This window comes from Neovison vison, chromosome 14 (genome assembly GCF_020171115.1).
Source record: "Neovison vison isolate M4711 chromosome 14, ASM_NN_V1, whole genome shotgun sequence".
NCBI lineage: Eukaryota > Metazoa > Chordata > Mammalia > Carnivora > Mustelidae > Neogale > Neogale vison.
In genome coordinates, this window is record NC_058104.1 from 69,627 (window position 1) to 85,854 (window position 16,228).

Below are 16,228 nucleotides of genomic sequence, written 5' to 3' on the forward strand. Positions count from 1 at the left end.
TGTCCTTCCTCCCTGAGGGCATCTCCACCCAGCCGACAGCCCCTGCACCCATCCCAGCACCCAACCCCCAGCCAGAGCACCATCTGAGCCTCCTTCTCTCCCCAGTCCCAGGTCTCCTCCGGCCTCATCCCATCAACCCCACCTTGCTTTAGACCTCATACAGTGCTTCCAAACTGGGTTCCTGAGTACTCTGTGAGTCTGCACAAAAACTTTCCTGAAGCCCAAGGGACTCGGGCTCTACAGTCCCTCCCCATTCCCCCTCGTGTCTAACTTAAGTCCCTCTCCCTCCTCAGTAGGGAACTGGTCCAAGAGGCCCAGAGTTGGAGACAAAGGGCGCTGTGGGAGTTGAGCCCTGAGAAGGGACCACAGCGGCAGAGCTGGACTTCACACCCCGCCACCCTGGGGCCACCGGGAGATGCTCTGCTCATTCCTGGGCCCTTTGACTGCCAGGAAATGGCAGGTGACCGAGTCCCTGTTGATCCTTGGCCTTTGCCCGCACAGGACCTCCACCTGTTCCTCCTTGGATCTTTCCTGAGAGCTGGCTCTGGGCTGGATGGGATCCTCCCCCAGCCCTGAGACATTGGTCTGCTGTCTCCATTACACAGATGAGGACGGGGAGGGATGTGGGTGCCACTTCACACCCAAGTGAAGAGCAGAGCTGCAGGGTGTCCCGCGGTGACCTGCTTGGGCTCTCCCAGTGACAGACAACAGGACATGGGCCCAGCACTTGTGCTTTTAGTTGAGGTGTACCAGTTAGTTCAAATGGAGAGACGGGACACATAAAGGAAGTGTCTTGAAGCCTTGGGATGCAGCCTCAGTCCGGGGCTCAGGACAGTGGCATAGGGGCCTGGTCCGTGTGGGAATCAGCGGACTTACCCCTGTGACCATTCGGCCAACTTAGGTCAGGCATCTACCAGCGGCCCAACGGAGGAACAACGTTATGACTTTTTCATTAAAAATCACAGAGCAGGGGCACCTGGGTGGCTCAGTGGGTTAAAGCCTCTGCCTTCAGCTCAGGTCATGATCCCAGAGGTCCTGGGATCGAGTCCCGCATCGGGCTCTCTGCTCAGCAGAGAACCTGCTTTCCCCTCTCTCTCTCTCTCTCTGCCTGCCTCTCTGCCTACTTGTGATCTCTCTCTGTCAAATAAATAAATAAAATATTAAAAAAAAATCACAGAGCATAACATCCACTCTTAAAAAGAGCACAATTCGGTGATTTTTAAAAAAATATTTTATTTATTTAATAGAGAGAGATCACCAGTGGGCAGAGAGGCAGGCAGAGAGAAAGGAAGGGAAGCAGGCTCCCCGCTGAATAGAGAGCCCGATGCGGGGCTCGATCCCATGACCCTGAGATCATGATCCGAGCTGAAGGCAGAGGCTTAACCCACTGAGCCACCCAGGCGCCCCAATTCGGTGATTTTAAGTGTATCTACAAGCCTGTGCACCCAGCACCACTACCTAATTCCAGAACGTCCTCACGGTCCCAGAAGGAAACCTCATACCCACTAGCAGTGACTCCCCCCGTGCCCCCAGCCCTGAGAGCCCCCAGAGGCTTCGTTTATAGATTTGGAGGGACGCAGGCGGCAGAGGCAGCCTCCTTCGCTCGGCCGGCGGGTGGGCGGCGGCGGGGATGCTGCACTGGGCCCCTCTGGCTGAGGCCCGCCGGGGGCGGCGCGTTTGCCCCGAGCGCCCACCACGTGAGGGGCGCTTGGAACACGGCAGAGCCATCACCGGACAGAGATGCTCCGAGGTCGCCCGCCGCGGGCTTATCCCTGACCGTGTTTGCACAGCCGCGACGCTCGCGACTGCGCCGGGCGGAGACGCGCGGACGCGGCGGGGACCAGACTCCCGAGGGCGCGGGTGGGGAGCGGCGCAGAGGACCCGCAGCCGCTCTGCTGGAGAAGAGCCGGAGGCCGCGCGGCGCCCCGCCCACTCCCGGAGCCAGGACGGGGCGGGGCCCGGTGGCACCCCCCCCCCCGCGGCCGACCTGCAGAGCGAGGGGCGGGGTCTACAGACGCCCCGCCCCGCCCGCCCCGCGCGGCGCCGGGAGGAGGAGGAGCGGCGGCGGCGGGCCCGCACTAGAGCGCGAGCGCGCGACCGGCCGGCCGTGGACGCAGAGCGCGGCCGGGCCCGAGCGCCGAGCGGACGTCGCGCAGGCAGACAGGCCGCGGCTGCCGCCGAATCCCGCCCCGCGCCCCGTCATGCCGTCCGCGGGCCCCGCCTGAGCCGCGGCCACCGGCGCCGGGCGGGCTCGGGGGCTCGGGGAGGGGGGCTCGGGGCCGGGCCGGGGCCATGCGCGCGCTGCCCTGACGATGCTGCCCGCCGCGCCCGCCCGCCTGGCGCTCGCCCTGGGCCTGGGCCTGTGGCTTGGGGCGCTGGCGGGGGACACCGGGCGCGGCTGCGGGCCGTGCGCGCCCCCCTGCCTCTGCGGCCCGGCGCCCGGCTCCGCCTGCCGCGTCAACTGCTCTGGCCGCGGACTGCGGACGCTTGGACCCGCGCTGCGCATCCCCACCGACGCCACCGCGCTGTGAGTACCTCGCCGCCCCGCGCTGAGGGCCGGGCGGTTGCCATGGCGCCGGGCGGGCGCCGGGACTCGGGGGCGCCCCGGGCGTGGGGCGGCCTCGGCGCGCCTGCACCCTCGGCTCCGGGGAGAGGCCCGGCCGGGCAGGCCGCCGGCCTGGCGGGCCTCGCAGGGCGTGGGCGCGTCCCCGGCCTCTGAAGGGGAAACGGAGTGCGGGCCAGGCCTCTCCCAGGGCGAGGCTCCAGCGCAGTGAGGTCGGCCCGACTAAATAAGGAAAACCCGGGACCGCGGGCGGCCCTCAGCCCCCCTGGCCTGGGCTGGGGCGAAGCCGAAGAATCCCGGCGTCTGCAAACGCAGAAAGGTCCCACCGGGTGGGGCTCCGCAGTCGCGAGTTGATGGGGGACCTGAGACAGCGCGCGGGGGCAGGGTGGAAGGTGTTCGAAGGGAACCGGCCGACACTTAGACGCCAATTACGGACTAACAGGATGCAGCCTGGCCTGGGAGATGCTCTGCACCTGGGAGCCCTGCAGCGGGAAGCCGGGGAGAGGAGAGCTCCGTCTGGGATGGCGGGGAAGGCCTCCCGGAAGAGGGGTCTGGACAGAGATGTGAAGGATGTCGGAGGCTTGGCCCGATGCTTGAGGAGGAGTGGGAAGGTGGCAGGAGGACCTCAGGCGGGAACCGTGTGGCCAGGGCAAGGGAGTTGTGCGGGAGTGGGGCAGGACGGGAGGGACCCGTCAAGGGCTCTGATGTGGTCCCCGGACATTGGGCATGTGAGGTTGCAGAAGTAGTTCCGAACGCTGGCGGGCTGTTGTCCAGTTTCCGTTTTGGAAGTGATGGTGTAGCCTCCTTGGAGAACTTGTCAGTTTGTTAGCCGTGTGCCAGGCTCTGGCTGTGATGGATGCCCTCAGAGGCAGAGGTACGGCGAAGATGGCTTTTTACACACGAGAACACAGACTCAGGTGCTGGGACTTGCCCAGGTAACAAGCTGTGGCCAGCACGTGGCAGAGCTGGGTTTGACTGAGGTGCTCAGGACCCGGAGTTGGAATGACAGGGTGCATGGGACCAGCATTTGCAGACAGTTGTCCCTGGGCTAGCTACCGGCTCAGGTCTGCCGGTCGGCATTCCTATGGCCCTGTTTCTTGGGCACTTTGAGAAGCAGGACTCCCAGCTGTCTTTGGCCACATGCTGGAATCCACAGGGGGGCATTTAGCATCCTCAGGCTTGTGAAATCTGGGGATGGGTCCTGGAATTTGGTTCTGTAATATTCCCTGGGTGCCTCCAGCGCATGGCTGCCTTTAATTTGGGGACCAATGGTCAGCGTTCAGATGAATTTGGATGCTGGGGAGTAGGTGGGTGGAGTAGGGGTGGATATTTCTCCTGTGTGCTCTGGAGGTCTTTGGGGCTTTGGTGCGTGGGATTGGGGTGGGGGAAGAGCAGGTCCTCCAGGACTAGCTGGGGGTCCTGAGGGAGGGTCACGGTGGGCCTGCTGCTTTGCTGCCTGACCCCTTGAGCATTTGCCATCCCGGCTGTCTCTGTGGAGATGGGCTTATTGCCTTCACCAGGATAACTGGATCTGGTCCTCGTTTCTGGATCCTGTGGGTAAAGATGCCTCCGTTTCCAGGGGGCTGGGAAGCTGCTGAGGTCAGGCCTGGCTCCTTCTGGTTATGCTCTGCTTCCCCAGGACATGGTGCTGAGCTGGCCTCCAGGAGCTGTGTAGGAAGTAAACAATGCGGGGGGCTCAGTCGGGGGCCTGCAGCAGGGTGTGGGCTCTGGAGCCTCTTGGGCACAGTGATGGACCCCAAGACTAGAGCCTTGCATGTGTCCCTGTAGGATCTGCTCCTGGGTTTTGGAGGTCCTGGGAGCTGGCGGCCTGCCTGGCCCGGCTGGAGCTGGCAGGATTCCCAGGGTTGCTGGCCCCTCTGAGCTTGCATTGGAACCCTGAGACACGGGGGGATGAAGAACGGGGAGACCCTACGGTGTTCTTTAAACTCCAAAGCTACCTGTGGGAGATTTCTGGAGGCTGGGGACCAGGAACTGAAGAGAAACTGGGCTCTCTCCTGGTTCCCCCAGCCCCCAGCCATTCTGCCTGTCAATCCAACAAGCCCCGTCCTCGGGGAGAGGGAGACAGGGGAGTCCTCTCTAAAGCAGAGGGGCTGAGTGCATAGATGTCAGGCAGCCTTCCAGGTGAGGTGTGCCCCACAGCCCTGCCTTCTGGGTGGTACCGGCGACCGCCTCTTCTGGGCTCAGGCCTGATACCTCTGTCACGGGCCGGACCTGAATATAAGGCCCACGGCTGGCCCACAGGGGCGTTTAGGCCTCAGCAGGCAGGGTGGGCTGGGTTAGCGGTGCTGCTGGAGGTGGCCTGAGAGAGATGACATTACTCGGCAAAGTGTTGCTGTTGTCCCGGATTTAAATCTTTCTCGTGGTGAATTTGAGTAGGCCCAGAGGTAGACAAAATTGTGTGCTGAACCTTGTGACCCTTCGCCCTCCATCCTGCCCCTTCATGCCTCCACCTCCTGCCTTCTTTGAGCCAGCGGCCGGCTGTCCTGTCCTGTGGCGTATACCCAGGAGCTGGGTGTCTCGGGGTGTCTGGCCACCCCGTGGTCACCCCGAGACGGTGAGGGATTCCCTGATCCCACCTGCGCCGGCATGTTTAAGTTTCTGGTTGTCTGCGGTTCTTCTAGTAGTTTGAATCCGGACCCAAACAAGGGCCGCACAGTGCAGCTGGTCGGCATCTTTTGTCCTCCGATGATGTATCTACCCTCCCTCGTCTCTTTCCCTCCTCACGCGACTGGTGACAGTGGCGCCGAGAGCGTCTGCGTTTGGACTTGCTCCTGTGGTGTCAACCAGTGTGTCCCCTGCCTTCTGTTTCCTGTAGTGGGACAGTCGCTGCAGGGTGGTATGGTGTGGGAAGCCACATTTCCAGTCCTCTGGAGGCGCTTGCGGCCGGCGGCTGCTGCGTGGACAGGCCCACAGAGGCTCAGGATGTTCGTTGCCAGGGGCCCTTCAGAGGGGACGGTGCTGCTCCCAGTGTTGTCTGTCAGTTTCAGGTGTGGTTTCCAGCCACTTCTCAGGGCTCTTGCTGCTGACTTCAGCCACTGGTCTAGGACGAGGCTTAGGGCCTCAGTAGGGACATGGTTCATTGATGGAAATCTCAGGGCCTTGGGGTCTCTTGTCAGCTGGGGGTGTACTTGGAGCCTTGCCCTTCTTCGCCTGGGCCCCTGAATGGCAGGAGAGTTTGGGAGACTGGCGGAGGCTAGGCCTCTCGCATCTGCATGGCACATGGGTGCGAGGTGGGCCTTGGGGGGAGCACACGGGCCTGGTGTGTGCGTGACATGTTAGGCTGCATGTGCCACATGTGTTGCTGCCTTGAGGACGGGCCAGACCACAGAGGGTCCCTTCCCCAAACCCTCACCAGGCAGAGAGCCTGGCTGCTGTGAGCCGGGCCCTGTGTGGGGTGTCTCTGAGGCTTGGATATCACCGTGACGCTGGCAATGGGGAGGGGCTGCTTTGGAGGGCTCCCTGGGGGCCACCAGTGTAGGTGACATTGAAAGGTCTGAGAGAGAGCACCCAGACAAGGGACAGCCCAGAGGAGGGTCTGGGGCTGCATATGCGGCCCTTATCTAGACGGCTGGGGACAGCCCTGAAGGGTCCCAGACAGAAGGGGCACAGAACACTGGCTGCTGGGTAGGGATGGGTGTCGAGAGGGTCCCAGCGTCCTACATACCCGGCAGCTCTCACTCTCGCGTCCCCTGAGGTGCGCAGCATGGCCGGCTGGTGCTTGGAATTGAGGATGTAAACGCATGTGTACTGGCAGTTTCCTGAGGGGACACGGATGCCCGTTGGCGAGAGCTGTGGCCAGGACGTGCTGTAGGAGGGCTTCCTGCTGGGGCCGGGAGGTGATGGGGAGGCTCGGGCTGCATCTGCAGCGCTTGGTTCTTGAAGGGAGCAGCATGGAGCAGCAGGTTCCAGTCGGGAGCTGGGCGGCACCTGGGAGTCAGAGGACCTGCCCTTGAGGGGAGCATGCCCACCCACCACGCCGCTGCCCGGTGGAGAGCGCCTGCAAGCCTCTCACCTGGCAAGGGACTCGCAGCCAGAAGGCTTGTTGAAGACCTGAAGACCACAGCAGCAGCGGGGCTTCTTGTGGATTCTCCACGCCAGTGAGATAAAGGGTCCACTTAGCAGGTGGGTGAAGGGCCTGAGTGGACATACCTCCAGAGAGGAACACCTGCCCCGCCAGCCTGAGTGGACACCGCACACGTGGCTTCTGGGGAGATGCAGGGGGCCGCGGCACTGTGCCCCACACGCCCGTGTGGGCGGCCGTCTCTGAAGGCGGATGGCAGCCGGCATCTGGAGGGTGTGGACACGTCGGCCCCCCACCCGCTTCTGGTGGCCGCGGCACAGGGCGGCATGCTGGGACCTGTCTGCCGGCTCCTCTGTGTGTACCCGAGAGAAGGGAAACCTGGGTCCACACGGAAGTCTGTACACACACACTCACCGCGTAGGGTTCCCCGGAGCTGGAACGTGGGGACAGCGCAGGGGTCCAGCAACAGAACGTGGTCTCCCACTCGCTGGAGCGCTACTTAGCCGCCCACAGGAGCCCCGACACCTGCCCCAACCCCTGCAGGCCCCGAAGATGTGCTCACTGAATGCAGCCGGACCCAAGAGGCCACGTGTGGAATGATTTCCTTGGTAGGAAACGTCTGGAACAGGCCAGTCCGTGGAAGCCGAAAGCAGACTGGTGTATCTGGTGGGGGCGGGGTTGGGGTGTCGGTTTGGGAGTGAGACTGTGGTGGAAGGAGATGGCGCTCGTCGCACGACCTCGAGAACTCACCAGAAACCGGCGGGTTGTCCGCTTCACAGTTGGGAGCTTTGTACCATGTGAGGCGGCTCCGAATGGAAGACCAGATCTCTGGAAATGGCCATGGGTGTGCACCCCGCGCACCGCCACTGGGTCATCCCCTCTGTCCGCGCTTGCCATGCACTGGGCTCCTTGCAAAGCCTATTCTGTCCTTTCTGTCACGGTATCTTGCACGGTGCTGTGGGCTTGGAAGCACTCTTTGTCCCATTTTATAGACCAGGAAACTGATGCTCCCCGAGGCTGTCACTTCCTGGGGTCACACGGCTGGAGGTTGCGGCAGAGACATGACTGCATGAGCATGCTCTGGGGCACAGCCCTGGGGCTGCACATGGGCCTGGCCCCCGGTGCTGGTGGGGGTGGGGGCTCCCCGGTGGGACCGTGTGGGACTGGCTGGGCTCTGGGCTCTGGCCTTGGCTGCTGGCTCAACCCTTCCCGGCAGCTCTATCCTCAGTGTCCCTCTGCTCTCTGTGCTACGGCCCTTCCCACGGACTTTCTGTCTGGTTCTGGGAGGGAGGCATGGGGACCCCGGACTTGGGATTCTGCCCCTGGATCAGACCTGGCTCATATCCCATCTCCTCCATTTCCTGCATGACCTTGGCCGTGTCACTCAGCCTTCCTGAGCTTCGGTCCCCTCACTCACCAGGTGGGCATCGCAAGTGGAGGCCCTTCTGGGGTTGTGGGCATGCCCGCGGGGCTCAGTGCTGGGGCCACGGTAGCTGTAACCCGTGCCAGAGTGGCCCCTTGGCTCCCTTCTGTCCACACTCTCAGAGCCCATTACCTTGTCCCCAAGCACTGGCCACCAGGAGATGGGTCCTTGCCACCTGCCATACTGACGGGTGCATGGAGAGTACCCCTGAACACGTGTGCCAGTCATTGCGTCACTCAGACCACATGCCGGATAGGGGGACGGGGGAGCCCAGGGAGGCCCGAGGTCCACGAGCCTTGCTGCCCGCTCTGCTCTGACCTCAGAGGCGTCTTCAGCACATGGCCGTGCCATTGCTGGGAGTCGGGACCCTGGCACACTCCTCTGGTGTTTGGGTCTCAGTTTTATGCACCTGACATGTTCAGGTGTACATTTGGGACACAGTGAAGTTTTGATGTGTGACTAGAGTGCGTCGCTTCCCGCGTTCACCTTGTGCTGGGAGCTGGGGGGATGGCGCGGGCCTGAAATCCATGGCCACGAGGGCTGCTTGGTGCCCCTGACCTTGGCCCTGCCGCTGGCCTCTGCTGTCACATGCCCAGCACACCCTGGTCAGCTCACTTGTCGTGTCGGTGAGACTCAGTTTCCCTCTCCCGGGGCCTGAGACCAGGGCATTTCCCATAGGGGCCTCCTTCTCCTCTCTTGGTTGTTCCCATAGGGGCCTCCTTCTCCTCTCTTGGTTGTTCTGCCCTTGACCCTGGGCGACTTGTCACTGGCCATCGTCTTCTGACAGCTGACTGGGTGGCCCTGGAGGATGTGGCTCCCGCCCCCACATGCTGCCCATGGGATGGGGGAGTGCTTCTGCTGCCACCTGTGCTCCCTCACAGCTCTTGGGAGACCCTGGTTCTTGAGCAAGACCCGGGCTGAGGCTTGGTTTCAAGTGAGGAAGCCATTTTGGATGGAGATGCACATTTTCCTTTCCGGAACACTCTGCAGCGGCCAGCGCCAGCAGCAGGAACCCAGACGGGCCCAGCCCGTGGAACACTCTGGAATGAAAACATCCCGTTTGTCCTACTGCTGTCTGGGGTGGTGGCGGCCGTCTGGCCCTGGAAGCTGGGTGCCTGTGCCTTTCGGGCTGGCCAAGGCGGGGCCGTGTCCATGGGGTGGGCCGCGGGCCTCGGGGGCGCCGGCCGGAGCGTGCTTGCAGTTTTGCTGCTGAACAGAACGCAGCTGGAAAATGCAGCTCACGTCCTTGTTTCCCGGAACACCTCGTTCTTTGTGGCTTGGCAGCCGTCTCTGCCAAGGGGCCCAGTGGTGCCCAGCCGCCCGTGCCAGGGAAGGGGCTGCGTTTGCGGCCAAGGTGGGCAGGGCTCGTTCTTTCCCCGAGGTGCCTGTGGGCCCAGGCCTGGCCAGGTGTGGTGTCCCTGACTTTAGCAGCCCCCTGTGCCCTGAAGGATGCTCTGGGGCCACCCTGGGAAGGGCTTCCTTTGCTTCTGGTGGAAGCAGAGAATGAGGCCAGTGCTCGGGGAAAGGCTGACAGCACTGTTGGCCTTAGGGCCCGGGGCCTGCAAACCGCTCTGGAGCCCTGGGTCAGGCTGGTTTCATGTCACTGGCCATGCCCAGCAGCTGAGGGGGCGATGGGATGGCTAGCCACGCTGGGCTGGAAAGCCTGAGGCCATGTGCCAGCTCCCCAGCCAGGATGGGGAAGAGCACAGCCTTTCTCCTTCAGTCTCCCGATTCTGGGGACACATGGTGGGATGAGCAGGGCTGCCTCCCCAAGCCTCAGCATTCCCACCTGTGGAATGGGCTGGTCACTCCTTGCCTGGCTGATTGTGACAGGTCTGAGTGCAGTTCCCGAGCACGGGTGCTGGATCCGGAGGGAGGCTGGGCACCCTTCTGTCTGGTCCTTTGCCTCCCCTTACCCTGAAGGGGGCCTCAAATCCCCAGACCCTCTCCTGGGGGGGGCAGCACCCTGTCTTGTTAAGGGTCTCAAGGTGGCTGCCTCGGGGCACATTGGTCTGTCCAGGTGTGGAGGACTCCCCACCCCTCGGGCCCTCCCTACAGGCCTGAGCTCCCCTCCCTGTCCTGGCCTTCGGCCACAGGGGCTTCCTAGGTGGGAAGCAGCAGCACACTGGCTGTGTAGGCCCGTCCTGCTGAGACTTCAGTAGCGGGAGGGCAGAACTCCGGTGACGGGGGCCCCCGTAAAACGCTGTGAGGTTGGGATCTTCCCAGGCTGGGCCTCTCCCCCTCACTTTGGAGGCTGAGACAGCCCCTCCATGCCGCCCTGGGCTGGCGGGCCCCTCCCTGGAGAGCCTGCCTCTGCCCCCTCCCCAGCTGGCCCTGTCCGCGTGTTTGTCTGCAAATCCACTCCTTCCTAAACTCGAATTCATTAATTTACACATCATCATTTCCGGCCCTGGAAGCCAGCCTTGCTCACCATAAATAGACAGAACGAAAACAGAATGAGGTTATTACGCTCAAACTGGCTTGGTGCTCCCGGCAGCCTGGCCCCCTCCACGCCCCCAGTCTCCCCCCTACCCAGACGCAGCGTCGCCAGCCCTGGGTCCCAGGGGTGGGGGGCAGGGCAGGCACCGCACTATAGCCACTCCCCTTTGGGCCAGGCCTGGCTCCTGAGGGGATGTGTCGGGGGTCCTCCCTGCTAGGCTCAGGAGAACCTGGCAGCACCTCAGGGAGAGGACGGGCCGGCCAGGGCTGCCATTCCTGGTGATGGAGGGAGGAGAATGGAGCCCTGGGCCTTGGATGGGGGAGCGGGTACCTTCTGTCCCGCCAGCGCGGCTGTCCTGTCCTCCCAGAGGAGGGAGGAGGCAGCTGCTGGCTTGGGAGGAGTGGGTTACATAACCTCGGCTGCGGCCCCTCCGGAGCCCGTTCCCCCCAAGCCCTGTTTCCAGTGCGGCGGCCAGCGCAGGGGTGGGGGTGATGGGCTGGGGCCTGGCACTCGCCCCCGCCGCTGACCACATGCGTCTGGAATGTGCAGATGTTTCCTTGGGGGCTCCGGCTGGCCCCCAGACCCCGCCCAGCATCTGGACTGGGGAACGGGCACACGGGCCACTCCTCTCCTTGGCACCGGAGGAAACTGAGGCTGCTCAGGGCTGCAGGGCAGGGTCCCAGCTTCCCTGGGACCTCCAGTGCCTCAGCACCAGAAGGGCAGACTGCTCTAGCAGTCACCCCAGGCTCAGGAACGCTCCAGACCTGCTTGTGACCACCCCCTCCTTGGCTTCTACCTTCATGTACCCTGACCCTTTCCCGTCTCCTGGGCGCCCTTCTCCCCTCCTCCCATGCGGGCCCTGATGTGAGCACGGGTGGGATGCAGGTGCTGAGTCGTGTGCGGACGGGGCTAGGGGAGCTGCTGTTGCTCGCCACGGGGGCCCTTGAGCACCTTCTGCTGAGCACCTCCAGCTTGTGGTACGAGCGAGGACCCTCGCCCAAGCTCCTGCTTGCAGCAGGAAAGAGCAGCCCCAGATGGCCAGGGGCATGCTCTTGGGCGCCTTTACCCCGGGGGAGGCTGGTGTCCCCCCTCATGACAGTGTCTGGTCTGGGAGGCAGGGAGAGCCTGGGGGACAGCCGGGGATCCCCAGTGGACTGCTGGGTCCCTGTGGGGGAGGAGAGGGAAGGCCAGCCTCTCAATCTGATCCCTGGTGCCTGGGGAGGTGACACGTGGGAGGTGACACGTGTCTTATGCTTTCATGGGTATATGCCTGTCACCTGGTAGTGTGTGGGTCCCCAGGTCACCCACCTCCTCCCTAAGCTGGTCTGACCCCTCCAGTCTTGACCTTAGGATCTGTGGAGTTGGCTTGAGTGGGCCTTGGAGGGGCTGGGGAGCATCTAGCTGGCCCAGAGGGTGGGCCCTGCTTGGCCCAAGACCTCTCAGGGGTGCTGTCCAGCCAGGCTGCTGGCCCTTCTCCCGGTAGGGGCTGGCCGCTGCTCGGCCAGCCCTGCTGCTTTCTTCCTTTGGGGTCTCCCTGGGCCTGCTGTGTCTCCCCTGCCGTTGTGGGACCTAGGGAACCCTGGTGTGGGGGCAGGGCTGGCTTAAGGCCTCCTTGGCCTTCCACCAGCATGCTGATGACAAGAACTAATGTGGACAAGTGGCTGTGGGACAGAGTGAGGACCCCACCAGTGGTTTCTGTTCCATGTCCCCATCCCGGTGACCCCCACAGCTCCCCCTTAGTGTCTCCTCTGCCCTTCCCCTCTCTCCCAGTGTGCACCATTAGCCATGCGGCCTGCCCCACACAGCTGCTCCCACACCCTGGGGCTGGGGCTTAGGGCCTAGTGTGTCCTTAGGGCAGGGACCGTAGCTGAGCAGGATCCTGGGGGAGCCTGCTGATGTTTTCTGGGCCCAGGTGAGTGCTGGGGGGAAGGGGCTCAGCTGGGACCTGGAGCAGTGGCTAGGACTGTGTGTGACTGATGGTAGGGCCTTTGGCGTGCGGGGGAGGGGAGCCTCGATGGGGCTGCTGGGCCAGACAGAGCTGGGTGGAGGACTTGGCCGAGGGTGGCTTGGAGTCACAGGCCAGTGAGGCCAGGGTCAGCTGTGTCCCAACAGGCCTGGACGCTGAGCTTGGCCTGCCCCCACCCCCGCCGCCCCAGGGTTCTCAGGCGCCACCAGCAGTCCCCAGAGCTGCCACTCATGATGGATTTTCCAGAGAATGGGATGTGGAGAACACTTTAGGGATTTTCCTTTTTTCTTTCCTCTTCTGCCTGAGGCCCAGGCTGGGAAGCTGCCCCGGGAGCCCCTGGTGGGTCTCGCCCATGCTCACCCTCCTGTCCTGCCACCCCCCTGCCCCATCTCTTGGATGCTCTCCCTGTGGCTTCCTGTGCCCTGCAGGCTGCTGCTTTCTTCAGAGGCATAGATACCGGGAGGTTCCTTCTGCTATGGCAACTCCACGCTAGAGCATCGTGGTTGACCGTGGGTGGGAGTCCGGCTGCCTCTCACTGGTCTCCTTGCCTGGCCCAACCCCCTACCCCATCCCAGGAGCGGGTACGGGCCGGCTGGGGGGAACCTGAGCAGCGCGGGGCAGGCCGTGTACCCCAGAGGAAGGCCTGGCCTGCCAGCCAGAAAGCACCCCTCCCCCGCCACGTGTGAGGAGGGACAGGGCAATCTAGGCTCCACTGTGGGGGGCACACTTGACCTTGCCAGCGGGTCTTGTCCCCGTGTCCCCTGGCCCCCAAAGTCCTCTCCAGCCCTGGTGTTCCTGGAGCCCCAGTTCTGGGTGGAGAAAGACCTGGGCACATAGCCACACACATGCACGCTGTCTCTCCGTGCCCGCCCTCCCCCAGATGGGAAACCCGAGCTCAGTGAGACCAGCGCCCCGTCAGGCCACCAAGCTGGGACAGGGCAGGGCTCTGGTCCGAGCCTGCGTCAGCAGCAGTGCTTCTTCTTGAGGAGGCCTCGCTGCCCCAGCCTCCTCTTCGATGGGGCTCCTGGTGCCCCTTGCCAGCCTCCTTGCCTCCCGTTCCCCTCTGAGGCCCCCACTCCGGGCCCCCAGGGCAGCCTGTCTGTCCATTTCTGCACACCCCACTTCTCCTACTCAAGGGTACCGCGAGTTTGGAAAACTCAGGGGACCTGCCTGCTCTCAAGCTGGAGCTGTCACGGTGCGCCCCTTTCCAGCACTTTCTTTAGATCTTGTTTGAACAGTTTCAGGGGAGGGGCTGGTTTTGTGACTGGATTTCTCTTGGTCTGTGTGCTGAGGGGGCTGCCCCTGCTGGCGGCTGGATGGGCTCCGGGCGCTGCCCCTGTGCACCCTGTGTCTCCCCACAGGTGAGGGGAGGAGCATCTGTGGCATCCTGGTCCCGGCACTGGGGGGGGCTGCTCCAGGTGGAAACCCCAGGCCTTAGCCCCACCTGGTCCCCACGGAAGTTCCAGCCCTGCCCATCTCACCATCCAGGGGAATGGGAGCCCCCCTGGGCCTGGCTCCCCACTTGGGTCACAGGACCCAGACCAGGGTGGCGGAGTGGCCCGGCAGCAGCCCAGTTTGCAGCCCCCAGCCTTCTATGGTCTCCACGCGACCCTGTGTGGCCTGGGGGTCATTTCCAGAGCCTGGTTCCAGACGTGGTCCGCGGCATCAGGAGCCGGGCCGGGGGTGTGGCTCCGAGCATCCCAGCCAGCAAAGCACTGGGACACCCTCCTCCCCACGTCCTCAGGGGCCTGTGTGCACCTCGGCTCTCCCAGCAGGACCTTGTTTCCACACCAGCCTGCTCTAAGGTCCTGCTGTATTGGGAGCAGGGACATCCCTGAGGGTGGCTATTGGGAGCTGGACACCCCCAGGCTGCCTCAGGAGCCTTGATAGGAAGGGCTGCGGCAGCCAGGTGCCCAGGGACAGGTGTCTGGACCAGGCTGTGGTTGGGGTAGGTGGGATCTGAGTGTAGGAGGAGCTGGGCTGGCAGGAGCAGGAAGCGGTTGGGCCAGGAGAAGGCATCGGCAGACCTCCACCTCTGCACGACTGGGTGGTCACTGGGGGCCGGGGTAGGTCCCGGGAGAGGCATTCTGGGGACATGTGAGGGCGAGCGGTGACACCTGCGAGGGCAGAGGCTCTGCGGGTGAGTCCCAGGCCTCATCAGTTTGGAGGCCCCGACGAGGCTGCTCAGACATGGGGGCCCCGGGAGGGGAGAGGTGAGGAGGGTACAGTGAAGCAGGTGACCGGAGGCGTCTACCAGGTCAGGGGAGGGGATGGGTAGGCGCGACCCTGGCCTCCACCTCCAGCCTGGGAGGGACAGTGGCGCGGTTAGCCGCAGAGCATGTTTTTGGAAGGGCTTTGACCCTCCTGGGGGGGGGGTGTCACCAGCTCCAAGGGTCATGGTTCTGAACCATTCACAGTTTGGGGGTAAAAGTGCTTTGGGGCTGCTGCTGTCAGGGGTGCATCTCCTCACATCCATGACCTCTGTGTGTCTTGGGTTAACGATGCGTCCTGGGCTGGTTTTCCTGGCCAGCTGGGCTCCACTCCGTCTGGGAGCCGTGCCTGTGTAGAGCGGACCCCACGTGGACGCGGCCAGCACTGCCCGGTCTGCAGTCCGGCTTCACTGACGACGCTCCGCGCGGAGGTTGCATCTTTTCTGTACTTGGCCCCGCTTGCCTTGCTGCTTCGCCTCTGCCGGTACTTGACGCTGTGACCTGCGGGTGGTGCCCTCCTGTGTTCTCTCAGTCAGGGAGGCTCTACCGGACTGTCACCTGTGGCTTTGGGCTTTGTCCCACTCCCCGGACCCAGCTGGTGTTGAACCTCCCGGGGCTTGCGGAGGGCCGGCCCCGCCCCCGGCCCACCATGTCCTCGTGCTGACATGCCCAGGCCGTCTCTGGAGGGTCCAGCCCAACTTGGCACAGCTGGACCCGGCGCCTGCCTCACAGTTCAGCCGGCCTCTGCGATTCCTGCCCGGTCATGCTTCTTGTTGAACCCGTGTGTTGCCTTATAGACCGCGCCGGTGTTTGTCCTGGGGTCCTATCAACCTCGGTGTTTGCTGTGGCCTGTCACAGTAGCTCTGAGAGGAGGTGGTCCCCCAGGGCCCCCTCCCTGCTTACCTGGTCCTTGTGCCCTACTGTGTCTTGGGGGCATTCTGAGACCCCCTCCCCCATGCTAGCAACAGTGAGGCCCCTGGCCCTGGAGACCCTTAGGCTGCCCTGCTGTGTTCCAGACCCCACGTGGCACGGTGCTGCCAGGCCCGGGCGTGGGGGACTGGAACTGCTGGGGGGCCTAGTGCTGGGCAGAGAAGGGGCATGGGGCGGGGTGTGGACGGGGTCCTGCGGGCTCCCAGCCCTCTCGTAGTCCAGTCATTGGGATCCTCTGTCCTGGCCGCAAGTAGGTGGGCCTGGGTTTCCTTTGTGCCCTGTCTGGGGCTCTGGCGCTGACGGTGACCACTTTGTTCCCCAGAGATGTCTCCCACAACCTGCTCCGGGCACTGGACGTCGGGCTCCTGGCAAACCTGTCCACACTGACAGAGCTGTGAGTGTCCCCCCGCGGAGTGGGTGGACGGCGGTTGCCTGTCACCGTTGCATTTATGGGGGCTTCTTTCCAACCTTGCTGAATCCTTCCTTTTCTTCCAGGGACATAAGTAACAACAAGATTTCTACTTTAGAAGAAGGAGTATTTGCTAATTTATTTAATTTAACTGAGATGTAAGTTGTTTTTGGCGTCAGTAGTTGCCCTCCCTGCCCTCCTGACCTGGCCTCCATGCCCATTCCCGTCTGAGAGCAGGCGCTGGG

The 16,228-nt window shown here is 63.5% G+C and overlaps 1 protein-coding gene across 1 annotated transcript in view; it reads left to right on the forward strand.

Annotated features, from left to right (window-relative positions):
• Positions 1-2,259: 2,259 nt before the first annotated feature.
• PKD1 (polycystin 1, transient receptor potential channel interacting) overlaps positions 2,260-16,228 on the forward strand; it is a 41,572-nt gene continuing 27,603 nt past the window's right edge. Inside the window, exons 1-3 of the mRNA XM_044234118.1 lie at positions 2,260-2,527; positions 15,897-15,968; positions 16,070-16,141. Coding sequence (XP_044090053.1) covers positions 2,313-2,527; positions 15,897-15,968; positions 16,070-16,141 — 359 coding nt within the window. The 5' untranslated portion in view covers positions 2,260-2,312. The remainder of the gene's footprint in view (positions 2,528-15,896; positions 15,969-16,069; positions 16,142-16,228) is intronic.